General features: G+C 34.2%; 1 protein-coding gene across 1 annotated transcript in view; it reads left to right on the forward strand.

Annotated features, from left to right (window-relative positions):
* Positions 1 to 25,296, forward strand: part of LOC118198707 (otoferlin-like) — a 228,403-nt gene that overhangs the window by 70,421 nt on the left and 132,686 nt on the right. The window contains exons 11-15 of the mRNA XM_085819712.1: positions 1,726 to 1,860; positions 5,163 to 5,309; positions 18,861 to 18,980; positions 20,045 to 20,206; positions 23,898 to 24,030. Coding sequence (XP_085675838.1) covers positions 1,726 to 1,860; positions 5,163 to 5,309; positions 18,861 to 18,980; positions 20,045 to 20,206; positions 23,898 to 24,030 — 697 coding nt within the window. The remainder of the gene's footprint in view (positions 1 to 1,725; positions 1,861 to 5,162; positions 5,310 to 18,860; positions 18,981 to 20,044; positions 20,207 to 23,897; positions 24,031 to 25,296) is intronic.

Below are 25,296 nucleotides of genomic sequence, written 5' to 3' on the forward strand. Positions count from 1 at the left end.
ACTATACCAACTCGAATGGAAGAATGTTTGTCTTTCATTTATTGAGTAAATTTTAGCTGTATGAATTTTAAACACAAGTTAGAAAAACTGTTGTTATTGTTACAATATTTATTTAATTATCATCTAGCCAAAATTTGCGCTAAAAGTGCAAACGTTTAATTCGCATATATGAATTTATACTTATTAGAAGTAAATATTTACTTCTAATAAATATAAATAATAAATAATAAATATAAATTTCGTAGAAGGAAGTAAAAATGACTTTATCTAGAAAAATCTATATTAAAATCTTCATCTAGATTAAAAATGACTTCCTCTATAATTTCATCAGAAACCACTGGTGGCTGATCTGTACATCATTTGTCACCTATCATAATTTCTGAAACCACTGATCGCATGCACTATTACCACCTCATCCTTTGCATATATTGACAAATTCTAATTGTAAACTGTAGTTTCAGAATTACCTTATAAGGTATTTCTCCCGCCTTCTTATCATGCCTTCGTAGTGTAGTGGTCTGTACGCTGGGCGTGTATTCCAGATGTCCGTGGTTCGACTATCGGCGAGGGCGTTGCTTATTTTTCATCACTCCTGCTTCTGAAATAACCTAATGACTCTACAGTGGTGCCTAACTAAAAGGGTGGTGGATGATGATTCTCCACACCTAGGATTTAAGACTGGGTACCCTAAAACCCCAGTCATCCTTTAAGAGGGAGAGTATATAAGGTATTTCTCTCGCCTTCTTAACGTGCCTTCGTGGTGTAGTGGTCTGCATACTGGGCGCGTAGTCCAGAGATCCGTGGTTCGATTTCCCGCGAAGGCGTTGCTCATTTTTCATAATTCCTGCTTCCAAAAAGTACCTAATGTCTCTACAATCTTTAAAAACTCGTAAAAAATGTATGTGAAGCTCTATTCGCTTGCCATTTAAGCTCTTAAATGCATGAGTTATTCTAACTTTGTTCCTTTATGTACTCTATTATTCTATTTACTGCTGGTAAATGATTTCAGTGATTCAGTGTCATTATGAACGTAAATTATCCGATTACATTTTGCATACTTAAAACGAGTAAAGCTCTAGCATACGCCTAATTATTTAAAAATTTATACTTAAGTTGAATATTTTTCAAGGATCACTGGCCATCATTACTGAGATATGTGAAACCACAGTTTTCATAGGAAAATCCAAATAATAATGAAAATAATTAATGTTCACTGAGAAAATTATTTTATTAGAAATGTAAATGAATATAAGAAACCTTTCGTGTAACGTGAATAATGCATTACTTTTGTTGCTTATTCGTAGACATCGTATATGTGTTGGTGGTATTATATTTAGTATTTTATTTAATTTACAAAATTCTTCCTGAATATATCGATACCTTTTTATGAGAACAAAGCTCATTTTTACTATCATTCTTAAAATTTCACTTCTAGGTTTGCTTCTTAGTGCATTTATTTCTTTTGATGAATATTTCTAAGGGTTAATGCAAAATAGTTTAACATTTTATTATCTTAATTACAAATGCTTTATTCCATGAAAATTTAAAACTTTGTTATACTAATTATAAATACATTATACAACATTTTATCAAAAATACTTTTAAACTCATGCTAATGAATCTGCATTTTACATAATGTATCAAAAAAATCATATGATGAATTTCAAAGGCATATATGGATTGTATGCACATTTTCTACAAAATAATTGTCGATTATTTTTACAGGTAAAAGAAAATACGTTAAGTCCTATTTGGAACGAAATGTTGATAATCAAAGGCCTCACATTTTATGGAAGTTTAAATTCTGTTATGGAGATAGAAAACGAAGTAATAATTGAAATTATGAGCTGTGAGAAATCTGTAAGTTATGTTAACTTCTTAATTGGCTTTATTGTTGCATTTATTCCTGTTAATAAATATTATTTTGATTTATTTTTTGTGATAATACTCTGTTCACCCCTCCTCCTTTTTTTACTAAAAGCTTTTGAAGCTAAAAAACAAATATAGCATTCCTTAGAGAAAAGAGTTAAGAGAAAAAGCATATAGGAATTAGATATATTACTATATTGTATACGTTCAATTACAGTTGTATTTTTGATACTAGTCATTCTACTTGCATTTACTTACCTGTCCAGACCTGCTACGTACTTGTCTATACTCAGTTTTTATATGCTTGCTGTTATACTCTAAAATTTCTAAATCACATACTAAAAAAAGTTAGGAAGAACGCACGAGGGGGAGAAATATGCAAGTGAATGTGATAATTCCTACTATAATTCTATAATTCCTGCTTGAAACGTATAGAAGCACATTCTACAATTCTTGCTTGAAAAGTATAGGAGGACGTATTTTCCCATATAGCACAAAAACGTTTTTAGATAATTTTAAGGACGGCCTCAACACACATCCTCTCAAATCCGGAGGTATGCCTCTAACTTTCTTAAAGCATTCTCTTGAGTGCTTAATGTGACATCTTGATATGTCCATAGGACATCCTTGCTAGGTGCCATCGACAGTGTATGGGATTTTATAAGGACTTAAAGCTTTTCTCATATCCTCCAGCCCACTCCGCCGTGGCTTTTGTTCACTGAGGCAATGGTCTTAGCTGATCTGTTCAGCAGTGAGTATGGAGATAATTTTGATGTTAATGTACTCGGGAATGTGGGCTCCGAGTCACAGTAGGAGTGTATGAACCATCTCCAAGGTGGCCTTTTGGCTGGTATGGCCCGTGCCTAATATCGGGGGTTCTCAGCTGGGTCCAGCCCGCTTATTGTTATTCAGTTGACCTTGGCGCGTATAAATTATCGTTACCGTTCCCATATCCTCGGGATTTCGCGACGTATCCTCAAAATTTCCTAAACACATCCTTCCGAATGCTTAATGTTATATTTCAGTGCATTCACAAGTTATCCTCCTTAGCTCTTTCTGACGATGTACGGAGATGTTGTGAGAACTTCTACTTATCATATCCTAAAGGTTATCGCGAAATGTCCACCAAATTCCCTAAGCACATCCTCTCGAATGCTTAATGTCACATCTCCTTTAGTTTTACTTGACAATATATCGCGATGCTGTGCGAACTTTAAAGCCTTTTCACCACTTCTAGGGATACCTTCAGAATCTCCTCATACGGTCACTGTAAGACAGAAAGGAATGTCGTGAGGATTTATGACGCCTCGTGGCAGTTTTATGTCCTTTAGCAGCCTGTGGATATTTTCAGGGTTGCATTATAATGCCAATTATGTTACTTGTAAAGTTTATATTTTTAAAATTTGAATTTGAGTTTATCTAATAATTTTTAAATAAATCCAAAAATGCTCAAATTTAAAATGATTCTTCAGTATAAAATGTAACAGCAGAAATTTCTTCTGAATTGTCTATGCGCACTTTTGACAAAACTCGTAGATTTTACTCCAAGTAATGCTTCTGTAATTGAAATACATGCATATTATTTCCCAAAATTGTACAATGGACCTCTCTAAGACGAGCTATCACAGTTCCTTAGGATTTCGGTCTTTTGAGGACGTGCTTATTTTACAGAAGTCAGTACGCATATTTATTTGTGTTCTTAAAAGCACTGGACATTTTTAGGGATAGTCATCTTAACGAAATATTTGTATTAAAATGTCTCATTTTATTTTGTAAAAATATTTTTTCTTACATCTTCCATTCGAAAATTAAAACAACATGAAAAAAATTGTTTTTGTTAGATAGATACGAGTAAGTTATTCAGAAAAACAATAAGAATCTTTTTTACGAGCTTTGTTTTATATTTTTCATAAAATCTGCTGAAGTACCTGCATGATACTACACATATAAAGTACTACAAAAAAGTTAAATATTTAAGTACTTCTTGAAACATTTGTCAAATGTAACATATTAAAAATAAATAAGATAAAATAAGTTACAGGAATTTTAATCACATGTCACCTTTTAGTAAAAATATACAAAAGTGCACTTTATTCATGGACTCTTCCAAGGAAGTTTTATAAATAATAAATGTTCCTTATTCTAAGAAATAAACCCGATTTAAAAAATTATCTAATTATAATTGTGTTGATTGAAAGAAAGATACAGAATGCATTTATAGAAGCTAGTACAAGCAATGTTTGCTGAATCCAGCTGTGGAATGGGAAACGATGAGATAGAGAGAAAACTCAAACTGGAGTTGAAAGAACGTCATCATCTTTTATAAATGTTAGATGCATATCTTGCAGTATGCTCTGTGCACAGCCAATAGGTTAATAAGTAGAAAAAATAAAAAGCTATTTAGGCTATATGATAATAACCAACTAACACCACGCAAATGTACAAATAATAAAATGGAATCAAAAAATTTTATGACTTAATCCATTTCAACCCCATAAAAAAGAAACAGCAAAAACGCCTGCTTCAGGAGTCGAAGAAAGATGAATTTGTTGAATATAAAACACTGAAGTTTAAAATATTTATAAACGGAAATGACGAATTCCACAAATTTATATTTATGTTTCTTTGGCATAAAATATATATTTTGGAAATCTGCCTTTGGAAACCGGGCCTTCCCGAGTTACATCGATATAATATACATATAAAATTTTCGATACAATATACCTACGTTTGCCAGTTACCTCCTGAACAATTTAATTAATCAAATGTTCGCCAATTTTATACTTTGTTGATTGTCATATTTATGAGAAACGAAATTTTGCTCATTAAATGTTTATTTTTCTGCTGGGTCAGTAAAAAATATTTAAACTTTCCTTAAATCTCTTTCAGTTGATTAAAAGCCTACGCAGTCTGAAAGCACGTTGTTTACGTAGTCTTTCGGATAGTCGTCATCATTTCTCACTTCCATAAATGCAGTTTCGGATAGTCCATCAGCATTTCCACAAATGTATATTTATGTTTCTTTGGCATAAAAAATATATTTTGGAAATCTGCCTTGGGAAACCGAGCGAACATAAATATACATTTGTGAAATTCGTCAATTCCGTTTATAAATATTTTAAACTTCAGTGTTTTATATTCAACAAATTCATCTTTTTAATCATAATGCGTCTACTAACCTATTAATATGAAAATACTAATTTAGTTTATCAAAATATTTATAATTCTTATTTAGTTATTTATTAAGAATGAATAACTGTTATACAGTTGACTAATAATTACAATTTTTCTAGGGAAAAGCAGAGTTTCTTGGCAGAACTGTTGCCACTATCCGTCAGAAAGAAAATCTGAAAACTCCACCCTCTCTAGAATGGTTTAACATAATCTCTACATCTTCCGAAATCGAAGGACAGTTGTTAGCTGCTTTTGAACTTATTGAAGTAAGAACTAAAAGAGTAATTATAAATAAAATAATTCATTATTATAATGAAATGTTCTTCTCGACTTCAGACGGGGCCCACCAACGGCCGAGCGGTAAAATCGCTGAACACTGGTAATTCCGATCTGGCTTCGAATCCAGTCAAATGGTCTGGCTGCGTGGGCGTTTTCTTGGCATTCCCCATGTGTAACGTGTATACAAGTCAGATTCCCTTAGAAAGTCTTCCACGAAGGCATCCCTTTCCTCAGGCAGATAGCCCAAGCGTACTTTGCCATAATAAACTAAACCATATCATACTAAACGACTTCACATGTGACGGCGTACTGCAGTCTTGATAATCATAACTTGGTCTAGTATATCTTAACTTAGAGCGCTTTATAAAAAAATATTATTTGACTAACTTCCTTGGGAGAGCTCTGGTCATACTTAATACTAATAGAAATCAATACTTCAACGTTTTACAAAAATAATCATTTTATTTACAAAACAACCCGGAGTGCATCGATGGCTATCATCTTCTACATCGCTAATTGAACTAAACTAACATTCATTTCTCAGAAGAGAAGCGTCCTCTAACGGCGATACAAAAATCGTTCGTTGGATTTTTCAACACGGTTAGAAGACTTTCGTCAACCTGATAACTGAACCCAATATTTTAATACCAAACTTTTATGCTATAATAAGATATTGATTATCCTATAGATAACTTAATAAATATTACAATGAAAGTGAATAGTACGGATTAAAAAAAAAAGCAGCATAGTCGCATGGATACCGCCATTAACATACTCAGCTGAAAATTATAAAAATCTAAAGAATGATCAAAATCGCAAAAAACAACCTTATATTTAGCGTAGGTATAATGAAACACTCAATCGATTTCGAGGGCAGCTAAAGGTCCCTCCTCATCAGGAGAAAGAAATACATAGAAAGAAGAAAATAGGAGAAGGAGTCACAGAAACACGTAGTGCTTATCAGCACTGCACGTGGTTATAACTAGATTTTTAATCAGAGTTGCACTGGCCGCCTACTTTTACTGAGCCAGGCTGTCTGATCAAGCATAAAGAAATATTAGCGAAGTTAAAATAGGGAGCGAGGGGTAAATGCACCTTACGCTCAAAATCTGAACTTCAAATAATGGAAAGCAACCACTGAACGGATTTTTATACCCTCTGGTAGTACCAAGCGCGAGGAGGTAACGCCATCTATCGGCAAAAATAATTGAATTAAGATAGTAGAATTTTAAAGGCATTAGGAAGGACTGGATTGGACTTCAAATCATTAACTAAACTTTCTAAATCTTTGTGAATGTGAAAAGCCTCAAGAAAATCCAATTCGCCTATGGAAGAAGCCTTTTGGATGATTTTTTCAGACCCAAAATCAAAATTATGGTTAAAAGTCCAGCTAGGATACGCTATTGAAGACTTGTTAATTTCGCCTTTTTTGACATAAGATTCATGTTCCTTGATACGAAACTTCAACGCTCTTTTTGTTTGGCCAATATGTCTTAAACCACACTGACATGATATGCAATAAATTCCCCAAGAATTCAGGACAGAAACGCAATCTTTTAGAATCGAAAGGTGAATTTTATTAATAGGGGAGAAATCGACTTGAAAATTGAATTTCTGGAGAATCCGTGCAATTTTATAGCTAACAGAAGGATAAAATGGAAGCACGACAAGGTCATTAATATTATTTCTAACAGTGGAATGTCTTCTTTGATGGGAACCTGAGAATTTTTTTTTGACGGCTTTATCAATAATCACGGGAGAAAATCCACGGTCAATCGCAACTGCTCTCAAATAATTAAGTTCATTGGTAAGCAAAGATTCAGAGGAACAAACTTTTAGCGCGCGGAAAACATAATAGTAAAAAGAAGCCATTTTTTGCTTAACAGGGTGGCATGACTTTGCATGGGGCGGTAAACAAACTGCAAAGGGTTTACGGTACACAGTGGTGCTAAAATCGGTTTCATTGCGGATTATAAGAATATCGAGGAAGGGGAGGGAATTGTTGGATTCAATTTCAAGAGTGAATTGGATGGCTGGATCAATTGAATTCATAATAGATAGAATCTCGGATAAATCCTCTTTATAACCGTCAAAAAGTGCGAAAGTGTCGTCAACATACCGAATCCAAAGACGAAAAGATAATTTATCAAATAATTTCATCTCAAAATAGTGCATATAAATGTCAACAAGTACCCGACTGAGAGGATTACCCATAGCCAATCCTTCAACTTGACGAAAATATGCATTTTGGAAAACAAAGTGGGTTTGACTTAGAGAAATTTTAGTAAGCGAAACCAACTCATTAATTTCAGTATGTGTGAAGTGAAATTCCCGAAGCCTAGTTTCAAGACAATTTAGTGCTCCTTCGACCGGAACATTAGTAAACAATGATTTGACATCAAATGAAACCATAATGGAACGAAGTGGGGAAATATTTTTAAGTTTATCAATGACTTCAAAAGAATTTTTTACAGTGTGAATATTGTTAGCAAGTAGAGGAGAAAATCTGGAAACTAAATATTTGGCCAAAGGATATGAAGCAGTACCTATGTTGGAAACAATTGGTCGAAAAGGAATACCGGTTTTGTGAACTTTTGTTTACCACCCCATGCCAAGTCATGCCACCCTGTTAAGCAAAAAATGGCTTCTTTTTACTATTATGTTTTCCGCGCGCTAAAAGTTTGTTCCTCTGAATCTTTGCTTACCAATGAACTTAATTATTTGAGAGCAGTTGCGATTGACCGTGGATTTTCTCCCGTGATTATTGATAAAGCCGTCAAATAATTTTCAGATTCCCATCAAAGAAGACACTCCACTGTTAGAAATAATATTAATGACCTTGTCGTGCTTCCATTTTATCCTTCTGTTAGCTATAAAATTGCATGGATTCTCCAGAAATTCAATTTTCAAGTCGGTTTCTCCCCTATTAATAAAATTCACCCTTCGATTCTAAAAGATTGCGTTTCTGTCCTGAATTCTTGGGGAATTTATAGTATATCATGTCAGTGTGGTTTAAGATATATTGGCCAAACAAAAAGAGCGTTGAAGTTTCGTATCAAGGAACATGAATCTTATGTCAAGAAAGGCGAAATTAACAAGTCTTCAATAGCATATCGTAGCTGGACTTTTAACCATAATTTTGATTTTGGGTCTGCAAAAATCATCCAAAAGGCTTCTTCCATAGGCGAATTGGATTTTCTTGAGGCTTTTCACATTCACAAAGATTTAGGAAGTTTAGTTAATGATTTGAAGTCCAATCCAGTCCTTCCTAATGCCTTTAAAATTCTACTATCTTAATTCAGTTATTTTTGCCGATAGATGGCGTTACCTCCTCGCGCTTGGTACTACCAGAGGGTATAAAAATCCGTTCAGTGGTTGCTTTCCATTATTTGAAGTTCAGATTTTGAGCGTAAGGTGCATTTACCCCTCGCTCCCTATTTTAACTTCGCTAATATTTCTTTATGCTTGATCAGACAGCCTGGCTCAGTAAAAGTAGGCGGCCAGTGCAACTCTGATTAAAAATCTAGTTATAACCACGTGCAGTGCTGATAAGCACTACGTGTTTCTGTGACTCCTTCTCCTGTTTTCTTCTTTCTATGTATTTCTTTTTCCTGATGAGGAGGGACCTTTAGCTGCCCTCGAAATCGATTGAGTGTTTCATTATACCTACGCTAAATATAAGGTTGTTTTTTACGATTTTGATTGTCACATTAGCGTGTTTCTCTTCTAGTCTAGTTTGTGCTATCAACCGGCGTTTTCGAGAATATTTTACTGTTTATTGTTTTACCACGTGGCCATCATTTTTTCGGATTTGGTTTATGCTATCAACCGGCATTTTCGAGGTAATTCTATTTTTTTTTTTTTTTTTTTTTTTTTCCCGGTTTACCACGTGCACGATGTTGACTTTCGTTGCTTCTTTCCACGTGACTATTGGTTTTCAGTATTGGATGTTTCTCTCCTTTTGGAATGTTTTTGTCATTTGTTGATGAAAATTGTCTTCATTATTTATTGGTGTTTTTTCATGTTATAAGTAATTACTTGTTTGGACTTTCGGAATTACATTTCTTTTGTTCACTTGTTTCTTGCTTGTGCCCTTTTCACAATATGTCCACTGACAGGAACCGATTTTGTAAGTTACGCCTTAAGCGTACGAAATTCTTGAATCATCTACAGTTTCTACTTAAATGCAAACATCAAAATTTCATTCCCAAATTTATACATGTGAAATGTAGCCTTCAAGCTTCCGTTCACGTTTCAAAAATTTTGCATAAATTCAAATTGGCACTTCTTCGTCACATTATAAGGGACACACGCAAACGTTTATCTAAAATTGAATTTGAATTATATTACCTCCATTTAAAAATTGCTAATTCCACTGAAAATATTTCCTCATTTGAACATACATCCTGGTCTAGAACCGATACCGTTTGTCAACGGCATAAAAATGTGCTCATTTCTAAATTCCTAAAACTCACACACCAGTCGGATAGTCCCAATTATCTAGCTGATCTTCCCACTGTAAACGTTAACTCCATCGTTAATATCTCCAATAGGAATCTTTCGGAGGATCAGTTAAAAGTATTAAAATATAATTTCAACTTTACAAAGACATCTAAACCTTCAATTCCTCAAATCATCGCCCCTATAGAGAAAGCCTTTAAATTCTCCAAAATTTCGGAAACGCAGAAGGATACAATCCGCCACCTAATTACTCATAACGTTAATTTTAACAATAAATCTTTGGGTTCTAATCTTAGCAAAAAGGAAAATGAGATCTTACGTGAAATTCATTCTGATACTAATATCATTATCTCTAAAGCTGATAAGGGCGGACAGATCGTTGTTATGGACAAACACACATATATTACTGGAGTCTCTAAATTGATAAATGAAGGCCCATACTGCTCGATCCCTAAAGATCCTTCAACTTCGGACCTCATGAAAGTAAAAAGTGCTATTAAATCTTCCCACATTCTGCCAACTCAGTTGAAGAAATCACTTATTCCGCCTATTACTAATTGCGCTAGACTTTATGCTCTTCCAAAAGTCCACAAAACCGGTATTCCTTTTCGACCAATTGTTTCCAACATAGGTACTGCTTCATATCCTTTGGCCAAATATTTAGTTTCCAGATTTTCTCCTCTACTTGCTAACAATATTCACACTGTAAAAAATTCTGTTGAAGTCATTGATAAACTTAAAAATATTTCCCCACTTCGTTCCATTATGGTTTCATTTGATGTCAAATCATTGTTTACTAATGTTCCGGTCGAAGGAGCACTAAATTGTCTTGAAACTAGGCTTCGGGAATTTCACTTCACACATACTGAAATTAATGAGTTGGTTTCGCTTACTAAAGTTTCTCTAAGTCAAACCCACTTTGTTTTCCAAAATGCATATTTTCGTCAAGTTGAAGGATTGGCTATGGGTAATCCTCTCAGTCCGGTACTTGCTGACATTTATATGCACTATTTTGAGATGAAATTATTTGATAAATTATCTTTTCGTCTTTGGATTCGGTATGTTGACGACACTTTCGCACTTTTTGACGGTTATAAAGAGGATTTATCCGAGATTCTATCTATTATGAATTCAATTGATCCAGCCATCCAATGCACTCTTGAAATTGAATCCAACAATTCCCTCCCCTTCCTCGATATTCTTATAATCCGCAATGAAACCGATTTTAGCACCACTGTGTACCGTAAACCCTTTGCAGTTTGTTTACCACCCCATGCAAAGTCATGCCACCCTGTTAAGCAAAAAATGGCTTCTTTTTACTATTATGTTTTCCGCGCGCTAAAAGTTTGTTCCTCTGAATCTTTGCTTACCAATGAACTTAATTATTTGAGAGCAGTTGCGATTGACTGTGGATTTTCTCCCGTGATTATTGATAAAGCCGTCAAAAAAAATTTTTCAGATTCCCATCAAAGAAGACATTTCACTGTTAGAAATAATATTAATGACCTTGTCGTGCTTCCATTTTATCCTTCTGTTAGCTATAAAATTGCACGGATTCTCCAGAAATTCAATTTTCAAGTCGGTTTCTCCCCTATTAATAAAATTCACCCTTCGATTCTAAAAGATTGCGATTCTGTCCTGAATTCTTGGGGAATTTATAGTATATCATGTCAGTGTGGTTTAAGATATATTGGCCAAACAAAAAGAGCGTTGAAGTTTCGTATCAAGGAACATGAATCTTATGTCAAGAAAGGCGAAATTAACAAGTCTTCAATAGCGTATCATAGCTGGACTTTTAACCATAATTTTGATTTTGGGTCTGCAAAAATCATCCAAAAGGCTTCTTCCATAGGCGAATTGGATTTTCTTGAGGCTTTTCACATTCACAAAGATTTAGGAAGTTTAGTTAATGATTTGAAGTCCAATCCAGTCCTTCCTAATGCCTTTAAAATTCTACTATCTTAATTCAATTATTTTTGCCGATAGATGGCGTTACCTCCTCGCGCTTGGTACTACCAGAGGGTATAAAAATCCGTTCAGTGGTTGCTTTCCATTATTTGAAGTTCAGATTTTGAGCGTAAGGTGCATTTACCCCTCGCTCCCTATTTTAACTTCGCTAATATTTCTTTATGCTTGATCAGACAGCCTGGCTCAGTAAAAGTAGGCGGCCAGTGCAACTCTGATTAAAAATCTAGTTATAACCACGTGCAGTGCTGATAAGCACTACGTGTTTCTGTGACTCCTTCTCCTATTTTCTTCTTTCTATGTATTTCTTTTTCCTGATGAGGAGGGACCTTTAGCTGCCCTCGAAATCGATTGAGTGTTTCATTATACCTACGCTAAATATAAGGTTGTTTTTTACGATTTTGATTGTCACATTAGCGTGTTTCTCTTCTAGTCTAGTTTGTGCTATCAACCGGCGTTTTCGAGAATATTTTACTGTTTATTGTTTTACCACGTGGCCATCATTTTTTCGGATTTGGTTTATGCTATCAACCGGCATTTTCGAGGTAATTCTATTTTTTTTTTTTTTTTTTTTTTTTTTTTTTTCCGGTTTACCACGTGCACGATGTTGACTTTCGTTGCTTCTTTCCACGTGACTATTGGTTTTCAGTATTGGATGTTTCTCTCCTTTTGGAATGTTTTTGTCATTTGTTGATGAAAATTGTCTTCATTATTTATTGGTGTTTTTTCATGTTATAAGTAATTACTTGTTTGGACTTTCGGAATTACATTTCTTTTGTTCACTTGTTTCTTGCTTGTGCCCTTTTCACAATATGTCCACTGACAGGAACCGATTTTGTAAGTTACGCCTTAAGCGTACGAAATTCTTGAATCATCTACAGTTTCTACTTAAATGCAAAGATCAAAATTTCATTCCCAAATTTATACATGTGAAATGTAGCCTTCAAGCTTCCGTTCACGTTTCAAAAATTTTGCATAAATTCAAATTGGCACTTCTTCGTCACATTATAAGGGACACACGCAAACGTTTATCTAAAATTGAATTTGAATTATATTACCTCCATTTAAAAATTGCTAATTCCACTGAAAATATTTCCTCATTTGAACATACATCCTGGTCTAGAACCGATACCGTTTGTCAACGGCATAAAAATGTGCTCATTTCTAAATTCCTAAAACTCACACACCAGTCGGATAGTCCCAATTATCTAGCTGATCTTCCCACTGTAAACGTTAACTCCATCGTTAATATCTCCAATAGGAATCTTTCGGAGGATCAGTTAAAAGTATTAAAATATAATTTCAACTTTTCAAAGACATCTAAACCTTCAATTCCTCAAATCATCGCCCCTATAGAGAAAGCCTTTAAATTCTCCAAAATTTCGGAAACGCAGAAGGATACAATCCGCCACCTAATTACTCATAACGTTAATTTTAACAATAAATCTTTGGGTTCTAATCTTAGCAAAAAGGAAAATGAGATCTTACGTGAAATTCATTCTGATACTAATATCATTATCTCTAAAGCTGATAAGGGCGGACAGATCGTTGTTATGGACAAACACACATATATTACTGGAGTCTCTAAATTGATAAATGAAGGCCCATACTGCTCGATCCCTAAAGATCCTTCAACTTCGGACCTCATGAAAGTAAAAAGTGCTATTAAATCTTCCCACATTCTGCCAACTCAGTTGAAGAAATCACTTATTCCGCCTATTACTAATTGCGCTAGACTTTATGCTCTTCCAAAAGTCCACAAAACCGGTATTCCTTTTCGACCAATTGTTTCCAACATAGGTACTGCTTCATATCCTTTGGCCAAATATTTAGTTTCCAGATTTTCTCCTCTACTTGCTAACAATATTCACACTGTAAAAAATTCTGTTGAAGTCATTGATAAACTTAAAAATATTTCCCCACTTCGTTCCATTATGGTTTCATTTGATGTCAAATCATTGTTTACTAATGTTCCGGTCGAAGGAGCACTAAATTGTCTTGAAACTAGGCTTCGGGAATTTCACTTCACACATACTGAAATTAATGAGTTGGTTTCGCTTACTAAAGTTTCTCTAAGTCAAACCCACTTTGTTTTCCAAAATGCATATTTTCGTCAAGTTGAAGGATTGGCTATGGGTAATCCTCTCAGTCCGGTACTTGCTGACATTTATATGCACTATTTTGAGATGAAATTATTTGATAAATTATCTTTTCGTCTTTGGATTCGGTATGTTGACGACACTTTCGCACTTTTTGACGGTTATAAAGAGGATTTATCCGAGATTCTATCTATTATGAATTCAATTGATCCAGCCATCCAATGCACTCTTGAAATTGAATCCAACAATTCCCTCCCCTTCCTCGATATTCTTATAATCCGCAATGAAACCGATTTTAGCACCACTGTGTACCGTAAACCCTTTGCAGTTTGTTTACCACCCCATGCAAAGTCATGCCACCCTGTTAAGCAAAAAATGGCTTCTTTTTACTATTATGTTTTCCGCGCGCTAAAAGTTTGTTCCTCTGAATCTTTGCTTACCAATGAACTTAATTATTTGAGAGCAGTTGCGATTGACTGTGGATTTTCTCCCGTGATTATTGATAAAGCCGTCAAAAAAAAATTATCAGATTCCCATCAAAGAAGACATTCCACTGTTAGAAATAATATTAATGACCTTGTCGTGCTTCCATTTTATCTTTCTGTTAGCTATAAAATTGCACGGATTCTCCAGAAATTCAATTTTCAAGTCGGTTTCTCCCCTATTAATAAAATTCACCCTTCGATTCTAAAAGATTGCGTTTCTGTCCTGAATTCTTGGGGAATTTATAGTATATCATGTCAGTGTGGTTTAAGACATATTGGCCAAACAAAAAGAGCGTTGAAGTTTCGTATCAAGGAACATGAATCTTATGTCAAGAAAGGCGAAATTAACAAGTCTTCAATAGCGTATCGTAGCTGGACTTTTAACCATAATTTTGATTTTGGGTCTGCAAAAATCATCCAAAAGGCTTCTTCCATAGGCGAATTGGATTTTCTTGAGGCTTTTCACATTCACAAAGATTTAGGAAGTTTAGTTAATGATTTGAAGTCCAATCCAGTCCTTCCTAATGCCTTTAAAATTCTACTATCTTAATTCAATTATTTTTGCCGATAGATGGCGTTACCTCCTCGCGCTTGGTACTACCAGAGGGTATAAAAATCCGTTCAGTGGTTGCTTTCCATTATTTGAAGTTCAGATTTTGAGCGTAAGGTGCATTTACCCCTCGCTCCCTATTTTAACTTCGCTAATATTTCTTTATGCTTGATCAGACAGCCTGGCTCAGTAAAAGTAGGCGGCCAGTGCAACTCTGATTAAAAATCTAGTTATAACCACGTGCAGTGCTAATAAGCACTACGTGTTTCTGTGACTCCTTCTCCTATTTTCTTCTTTCTATGTATTTCTTTCTCCTGATGAGGAGGGACCTTTAGCTGCCCTCGAAATCGATTGAGTGTTTCATTATACCTACGCTAAATATAAGGTTGTTTTTTACGATTTTGATTGTCACATTAGCGTGTTTCTCTTCTAGTCTAGTTTGTGCTATCAACCGGCATTTTCGAGAATATTTTACTGTTTATTGTTTTACCACGTGCACCATTTTATTTAATTCTTTCCACGTGGCCATCATTTTTTCGGATTTGGTTTATGCTATCAGCCGGTATTTTCGAGGTAATTCTATTTTTTTTTTTTTTTTTTTTTTTTTTTTTCGGTTTACCACGTGCACGATTTTGACTTTCGTTGCTTCTTTCCACGTGACTATTGGTTTTCAGTATTGGATGTTTCTCTCCTTTTGTCATTTGTTGATGAAAATTGTCTTCATTATTTATTGGTGTTTTTTCATGTTATAAGTAATTACTTGTTTGGACTTTCGGAATTACATTTCTTTTGTTCACTTGTTTCTTGCTTGTGCCCTTTTCACAATATGTCCACTGACAGGAACCGATTTTGTAAGTTACGCCTTAAGCGTACGAAATTCTTGAATCATCTACAGTTTCTACTTAAATGCAAACATCAAAATTTCATTCCCAAATTTATACATGTGAAATGTAGCCTTCAAGCTTCCGTTCACGTTTCAAAAATTTTGCATAAATTCAAATTGGCACTTCTTCGTCACATTATAAGGGACACACGCAAACGTTTATCTAAAATTGAATTTGAATTATATTACCTCCATTTAAAAATTGCTAATTCCACTGAAAATATTTCCTCATTTGAACATACATCCTGGTCTAGAACCGATACCGTTTGTCAACGGCATAAAAATGTGCTCATTTCTAAATTCCTAAAACTCACACACCAGTCGGATAGTCCCAATTATCTAGCTGATCTTCCCACTGTAAACTTTAACTCCATCGTTAATATCTCCAATAGGAATCTTTCGGAGGATCAGTTAAAAGTATTAAAATATAATTTCAACTTTTCAAAGATATCTAAACCTTCAATTCCTCAAATCATCGCCCCTATAGAGAAAGCCTTTAAATTCTCCAAAATTTCGGAAACGCAGAAGGATACAATCCGCCACCTAATTACTCATAACGTTAATTTTAACAATAAATCTTTGGGTTCTAATCTTAGCAAAAAGGAAAATGAGATCTTACGTGAAATTCATTCTGATACTAATATCATTATCTCTAAAGCTGATAAGGGCGGACAGATCGTTGTTATGGACAAACACACATATATTACTGGAGTCTCTAAATTGATAAATGAAGGCCCATACTGCTCGATCCCTAAAGATCCTTCAACTTCGGACCTCATGAAAGTAAAAAGTGCTATTAAATCTTCCCACATTCTGCCAACTCAGTTGAAGAAATCACTTATTCCGCCTATTACTAATTGCGCTAGACTTTATGCTCTTCTAAAAGTCCACAAAACCGGTATTCCTTTTCGACCAATTGTTTCCAACATAGGTACTGCTTCATATCCTTTGGCCAAATATTTAGTTTCCAGATTTTCTCCTCTACTTGCTAACAATATTCACACTGTAAAAAATTCTGTTGAAGTCATTGATAAACTTAAAAATATTTCCCCACTTCGTTCCATTATGGTTTCATTTGATGTCAAATCATTGTTTACTAATGTTCCGGTCGAAGGAGCACTAAATTGTCTTGAAACTAGGCTTCGGGAATTTCACTTCACACATACTGAAATTAATGAGTTGGTTTCGCTTACTAAAGTTTCTCTAAGTCAAACCCACTTTGTTTTCCAAAATGCATATTTTCGTCAAGTTGAAGGATTGGCTATGGGTAATCCTCTCAGTCCGGTACTTGCTGACATTTATATGCACTATTTTGAGATGAAATTATTTGATAAATTATCTTTTCGTCTTTGGATTCGGTATGTTGACGACACTTTCGCACTTTTTGACGGTTATAAAGAGGATTTATCCGAGATTCTATCTATTATGAATTCAATTGATCCAGCCATCCAATGCACTCTTGAAATTGAATCCAACAATTCCCTCCCCTTCCTCGATATTCTTATAATCCGCAATGAAACCGATTTTAGCACCACTGTGTACCGTAAACCCTTTGCAGTTTGTTTACCACCCCATGCAAAGTCATGCCACCCTGTTAAGCAAAAAATGGCTTCTTTTTACTATTATGTTTTCCGCGCGCTAAAAGTTTGTTCCTCTGAATCTTTGCTTACCAATGAACTTAATTATTTGAGAGCAGTTGCGATTGACTGTGGATTTTCTCCCGTGATTATTGATAAAGCCGTCAAAAAAAAAATTATCAGATTCCCATCAAAGAAGACATTCCACTGTTAGAAATAATATTAATGACCTTGTCGTGCTTCCATTTTATCCTTCTGTTAGCTATAAAATTGCACGGATTCTCCAGAAATTCAATTTTCAAGTCGGTTTCTCCCCTATTAATAAAATTCACCCTTCGATTCTAAAAGATTGCGTTTCTGTCCTGAATTCTTGGGGAATTTATAGTATATCATGTCAGTGTGGTTTAAGATATATTGGCCAAACAAAAAGAGCGTTGAAGTTTCGTATCAAGGAACATGAATCTTATGTCAAGAAAGGCGAAATTAACAAGTCTTCAATAGCGTATCATAGCTGGACTTTTAACCATAATTTTGATTTTGGGTCTGCAAAAATCATCCAAAAGGCTTCTTCCATAGGCGAATTGGATTTTCTTGAGGCTTTTCACATTCACAAAGATTTAGAAAGTTTAGTTAATGATTTGAAGTCCAATCCAGTCCTTCCTAATGCCTTTAAAATTCTACTATCTTAATTCAATTATTTTTGCCGATAGATGGCGTTACCTCCTCGCGCTTGGTACTACCAGAGGGTATAAAAATCCGTTCAGTGGTTGCTTTCCATTATTTGAAGTTCAGATTTTGAGCGTAAGGTGCATTTACCCCTCGCTCCCTATTTTAACTTCGCTAATATTTCTTTATGCTTGATCAGACAGCCTGGCTCAGTAAAAGTAGGCGGCCAGTGCAACTCTGATTAAAAATCTAGTTATAACCACGTGCAGTGCTGATAAGCACTACGTGTTTCTGTGACTCCTTCTCCTATTTTCTTCTTTCTATGTATTTCTTTCTCCTGATGAGGAGGGACCTTTAGCTGCCCTCGAAATCGATTGAGTGTTTCATTATACCTACGCTAAATATAAGGTTGTTTTTTACGATTTTGATTGTCACATTAGCGTGTTTTTCTTCTAGCCTATCTAAAGAATGTTCGATGCTGAATTTAAATAAATTACTGGATATTTGCAACATCAAGGCTCTCAGTTTTTCTACCTTCCATTGATGCTCAAGTAAGTTCCATTGAGGCTCGAGTATGTTAGGGTTCCGATATTTGTTAAGAATTTTTTCAGTGGAATAACCATCTGTAACTCGAAACATTAGTTTAATATTTTAGAAATGCAGTAAATAATTTCTCAAGTAAATGATGAATATTAATAATTGTTCAGCATTTTCATATTATTTCTAATGTTTAGCAAAATTATCTATCTGTTAACTATTATTTGCCGTTGCATAGTTTTTCTTAAAATATAAATATCTAGGACATAATAGGAGCTGTTAATTATTTTCTTATCATCCAGGAATATTTTTCAGGCATCGCATGAAGAGGAAGTTTCAGACAGAGAGGACGACATCCCTTATGATGCTGACAGAGGGCCTGTTCTACCAATACCTCCTTCAATATGTCCTCAGTTTACGAAACACAGAATTGAGGTAGACAAGTATAATGTAATTTTGTTTCTCTGCTGAGATAATTTTCTTTGAAAAATACAGAAATTGAAGTTGTGTGTGTGTGTGTGTGTAATTAAAAATATTAAAAAAAATTGTTACAGTATTTTTACACTCGTTTTATCTGTTTAAACAATATTCTACGTGATTTGAACGCATAATTATTAAAAATGTACTAAAGTTATAAAATTATCTGAGCAACAACCTTGTGTTTGGAATAAATTTAGTCAAGAACTCAATAGATTTCGAGGGCAAACAACTACAGGTTCCTCTTCCCCATGAGCTCTGGTTTGATACTAAAATTAATTATGTTAACACTAAACCTATAATTAGAAGAAAAACGATATTTTAAAAGTTACTAAAAGAAATATTAGATATCTTGAGAATAGCCCCGAAATGTATATATTGATCAAGTTGGAAGAGAAACGCGACGATAAAAAATTTAAAATTTAGGTAAAACAGCAACTTTGTTTGGCTAGAGTTTGAATAAAAATCGATTTTGAAGAAGATCAGACACAAGTCCCTCTTCTTCAGAAGCAGTGCTTTTTTTCCTCCTGAAGAAGAGAGACCTGCGTCTGAATGCACTCGAAATCGGTAGAATTTATTCAGAATCTACATAAAACTAATGCTGATTTTTACCTAATTTTAAAATTTATATTGGCATGTTTCTCTTCTATTTCAACAATATCTGTCATCATATCTCTAACAATATGCAAAGTATTATTTGGGCCTTCTGTCTTTAAGCAGAAAGCTTAGAAAATTGCTCTGATGCAAAAATTAAGAGTGATTTTCAGGCATTTTTAAGCTTTGGCCACTACTAAGGTCCGAAGTTGTGGCCATTTTATCACAGAGTCACCTAACAGACGACCACCGTTACCTCCTATGAGGGGAGAGACAATTTACATCCATACTTTCTCCGGGATTCGAGCCCGGGGCCTTTCGGTATAGCAGTCAGCTCCCTTAATCACTATACAATCTGGGTGGTAACTGTGGTTTAATTCTGTCAATTAATATTGAAATAGTAATCTCGTACTGACTTTCCTTTGTAGGTATTGTTCTGGGGTCTCCGTGAGTTGAAGCGGGTGAATTTAAAAAGCCTTCAGCAACCACGAGTGGAAGTGGAATGCGCTGGCCACAGTGTGCAGTCGAGCGTTATAACAAATTATAAGAATCATTCAAATTTTATAAATGTGATACAGAAAATGGATATGGTAAGATTTGTCGTGTTTTATAAAACTGAATTTTTAACGATGCATTTTTTTTATTTTTTTTATTTTTATTTTTTTATTTTTTTTTGTTAGGCAGCATGGTATCTAAAATATACGCATGTTTTTATATATACATATTACACTTTTTTCCCTTCACTAATTTATGAATATTTTTGGGGCCGTGCTGACCTAGGGTTGGGCAGAATGCCTTGCGATGACCAAACACCATCTAATAACTTGACGGTAAGCATTTTAACTCAATTTCGATGTCTTGTTACAGTATAATATCCGAAATTCGGACGTTCACTATCCGAAACTCTGAACCAAAGTAATGTGTGATCAACGTATGCGCCTTTGATATTTTTTTATGATAAAACGTATAGAGTCCAGATTATTAATTTTATTTCGGCAGTAAATACCTTGATACTGAAGAAACAATCAGTTATTGGTATAAATCTGCGTGATCAGTAATTAGGCTCCGTAGCCGCTTTTTTGCTCGGCATACATCTCAAACTGAAACATTTTATATCACGATATCGCCGATTTTACTCCTATTGAATAATTTATATACCTGACGCCAACCTGGCGAATCATTATTTATTACTTTTTGCTTTTATTACTGCATGACGATCAACACAGGGCAGCTTGACTCACGCAGCGATTTCTAAACATTTTTTTACAATGATGATTAAATACAAAAGAGGATGGTAACTTTTTATTATTTATGTTGACATTACACTTGGCGATTATAACAGAATTTAGCTGACTACTCTGCGAAGTGATGAGGGTGCTGACAGCGAGAAATTAAACAGAAATTTCTTTCCATATAGAAAAATTAGGTTTTGTAAGTAATACTCATAGACCAAAAGATTACATTTAGTGCTGCTGACAATGTCTGATTTTTTTATATAGATAGGCTCACCAGAGCACCAGAGCTGATGCGGCCTCGGAAGGAAGAATTTAGGAAGGCAACATTTTTAGGATTTAGAGTAACAAAATTAAGGGATAGCAAAATCTTTAGAATTTAGGAAAGGCACTGGGACGCAAAAGCTAGGGGCGGTAAAATTTTAGAATTTAGGAAGGCACTTGCCGCAGAATTTAGGACATGCAGAGCCTGAACCTGGCCGCAGAATATCTAGCGCCGTCCCTGCATAAGCCTTAAGTATATGATATTATATGATACCCAAAATTTTCCGCGATAAATCAAGTAGATGTAACAATTTATTTTACTAGGGACTCATATAAGCGAAAATAATCAAAATCGTATAAACAACCTTGTATTTAGCGTAAGTATATTGAAACACTCAATCGATTTCGAGGACAGCTAAAGGTCCCTCCTCATCAGGAGAAAGAAATACCTAGAAAGAAGAAAAATAAAGGGGAAGGAGTCTCAGAAACACGTGGTCCTTATCAGCACTGCACGTGGTTACAACCAGATTTTAATCAGAGTTACAATGGCCGCCTACTTTTACTGAGCCAAGCTATCTGATCAAACATGTAACACAAAGGACAAGAAAAATTAGCGAAGTTAAAAATAGGGAGCGAGGGGCAACTGCACCTTCACGCTCAAAATCTGAACTTGGAATAATGGAAAGCAACCACTGAACGAAAAAAAAAATCCGTTCAGTGGTTGCTCTCCATTATTCGAATTATTGAGTGTTTCAATATACTTACGTTAAATACAAGGTTGTTTTTACGATTTTGATTGTCACATTAGCGTGTTTCTCTTCTAGTCTAAGCGAAAATAATCATAAATGTAATAAATAACTAATGTAATTCAGGCTTAATTTCGTCAGCGTGTGACAAAAGCAAGAAACTAAATCTAATGTGGACACCACGTAACTTCTTTGTATGGCCTATTAAATTACACACGTTTTTGCTGCATTTCATTTAAGCTTATTTCCTCGAATTTCATTATAGATATATTTCTCATTTAATTCATTTCTGACTTCGCAGCAAAGCAAAAATACATAAAACTTCAAAACATCTTCATTAAAAATAGTAAAATACAGAATAACATAAAACACCAAACACATTTAAAAAGTAAAAAAAATTGCAATTAAAATTAGAGATTAGCAAAAATAAGCCATTCGGTCAGCGGGTAAGAAGGCAGACTTTTCGGTGCGTAAAACTGAAAGTTTATTTTTGGTCCCACTTGGCTAATGTCTTTTTGCCAAGTTGTAGAAACTGAAATTACGATTCTACTGAGTTCCAAATGTAAACAAATGTCGGTTCGTTAGACTTAACTCGCCACTTAAACTTTTAAATCGTTGATAGTTCTACAACTATTGCATCAGATAAACTAAAGTCATAAAAACCTTAACCGGAACATGAAAACCGCATAATTTAATCACTTTTAAAGCAAAAAGTACACAATTTACCAACATATAAGAATAAATAACTAAGCTCATGGAACCAGGTAACAGAGTGGGAATATATATATATATATATATACACGATTGGTGCAGCCGGATTGCTACGAAAAAGGAAGGAGCACAACTGCATGTATAGCAGTCCCACATACAAAATTTCAAACTTCTTGAGTTATACGAGATACATACATACTTACGTACGTATATACGTCAAGAAAAAATTTCTTTTGAGTCCATTTTAAATCCAATTTACGATGTTTTTTGGGAAAAACAATTCATTATTCTGTCCGCACGTACAGATATCGCACAAAAATATCGTTCTAATGGTTTCGAGAGCGGTTGAAATGGATATTTTCGTTGAAATATGGTACACAAAATTTTTCGTGATTACAATAGTTCCTTTACTTTGTGCAAAGAAGTAAAAATTACCGGAACAACAATGCTTTTAGTTGTCAGGCTCGTGGTACATTTCTAATAGTGTGTGTCGTGTAGCGGATGCTAGCTAAGCTTTATGATGATAGCTGTGAATTTGAAAGTTTTCAGATACCGAAAGAAATGGCGAAGTTTTTAGATTAATGGAAGAAGTGATAATAAATGAAGATGATACAACAGAATTCTTACATTGCGATGACAATGTCCCGATGATCAATCAACTAACGGACGTCAAAATTTGTAATATGGTTCTAAATCCAGAAAATATAGGTACCGATTGTGAAGAAAACGAGAGAAAGGTTGGCGAGAATGATCAAATTTCAATTTACAATTTAGTGAGAAATCTCGACATGGCAATTATAGGCCTTGAGAAATAGAACTTTGTAACTGAACAAGAAAATATGCTTGCATGTAGAATTAAAGTATTAGCACATAAAACGAAGCAGTATAAACAACTTGCATTGAAAAAAATGTTTAATAAAGCATACAAATAAATATCGAGATTTTTTTTGTAAATCTTGACTATCTTAAGGTCATAAATGCTTAATTATTTCATATTTTTCATTTTATAATTTCTACATAGAATCTTACTAGATTTAAACTGATGATCTAATATCCGAAAAAATCTTAAATCCAGAAGTTTCCAAGAATCCCAGATCTCGGATTTTGTACAGTGTCTTCTTTTTGGACTAATAATTCCAAGCTGAAAATTTATATGCCTTGGCTTCTTGCTGTGCTAAGTTACGCTTTTCCTCAAGGGTGTAGAAAATATTGAAACCGAAAGAAAGGGTTAATTATGTCGATGCAGATATTATTAAAAAATCTTGTAGTGCGATGATGAGTACCAAGATTGACAATATTATTTAGATACACTGAGATTTCATTTCTAGGATCTACCTGATCAAGAAGAACATTTTCCATCTTTCGGAATAAAACTTGTTGAATGCAAAGGCTTTGGACGCCTGACCGTAGTTGCAACCCATATCGTACAGTCTTTTCAGAAATATGTCTACAGACCATTTGGTAAATAATGCTTACTTATTATTTTTTAAATTAAACTCAAACTAGATTTGTAAACAGTAGTTAAAAATAAAAAAATTCAAATTTTTGCTTGATAGATTAATTGAATAAGAATGGTACATTTCTTGTGATGTATATTTATTTATATTTTTTAATTACATATTCTTTCTGTACAGAACATGAGCCTTCGCTAGAAAGTATAGATTACATCGCATTGAATGTCGATGGTGATAATGCTAGTGATAACGCCGCTGCCTTTGTGGTGCAAAAAATTGTAAGTAATGCTTCGATGAGATAGATTTTCTCTTAAAGAAAACTAATTGAAGTAGAATTTAACTAAAAAATAAATTCTGATCTTTACAATTAGTTCTTTTAATACAAAAAATAAACTAGCTTTTTCTTATTGCGGATATTAAATTATTTCCTTTTTTGAGAAACTCGAGCGAAAGGAATGTGTTTAGCAATAGTTCTCTCTATGCGTAAGAGGCCTTTCAAAAAGTATTTTTCTTAATGCAAATAGAGTGCATGTTCAATGGCATACTTACCTATCACTAAATATTATATTGGATTATTTGATGGTAGCAAAGCCGGCAGGGCTAAAGGCTTAAAGGAAGAGATGCGAAGACTGGAAATACGTTTCGAGGTTTGCCTCCTGTAAGTGTATTTGCTCAAATACATGCAGCCAGCCCATTTGAGCCATCCATCCTATGGTGCTAACAAAGTTTTGCGGTTTATTCATTCAAACACTTACATTTTAAGAATAAGTAAATAATAGAAATCCCATAGAAACGAAAAAGAGTATAATTATTTATCCGAAATCGTATTACATACAAAATTGGGTATATCATTGGGCTGAACTGTTAATTATAGCATCATATATCGGTTAAAATACTGATGTATGACAAGTCAGCCATGCATGGGTTAAAATGTAATATTAATCATATATCATATTACATATAGTAAGAATAATTTGTAATGTATCTCAGCACTTTTGATCGAACCAATGGTTTAAATGATTTATTTTAACTATTTATTTTTGATTGAAAGGCAAAATCAAAGGCAGTTTTAATTGAAACATGGTCCAGGGTAATTAAAACGGATCTTTTAGCATGGGATCAACTAATTAAAGAATGCTTTATTCTGTTATAAATGGAATTTTGTAGAATTTCAAGCAGTTTTATCTATCATTTATTTGATGATCAAAGGTTGGAAAACCGACCCTGAAACTTAATATGTAATAATTAAGTCAGAATATTGGCAAGAATTTTA

The sequence above is a fragment of the Stegodyphus dumicola genome, chromosome 6 (assembly GCF_044657685.1).
Source record: "Stegodyphus dumicola isolate Sdum_Otavi_A_Nest chromosome 6, ASM4465768v1".
In the NCBI taxonomy this organism is placed as follows: domain Eukaryota; kingdom Metazoa; phylum Arthropoda; class Arachnida; order Araneae; family Eresidae; genus Stegodyphus; species Stegodyphus dumicola.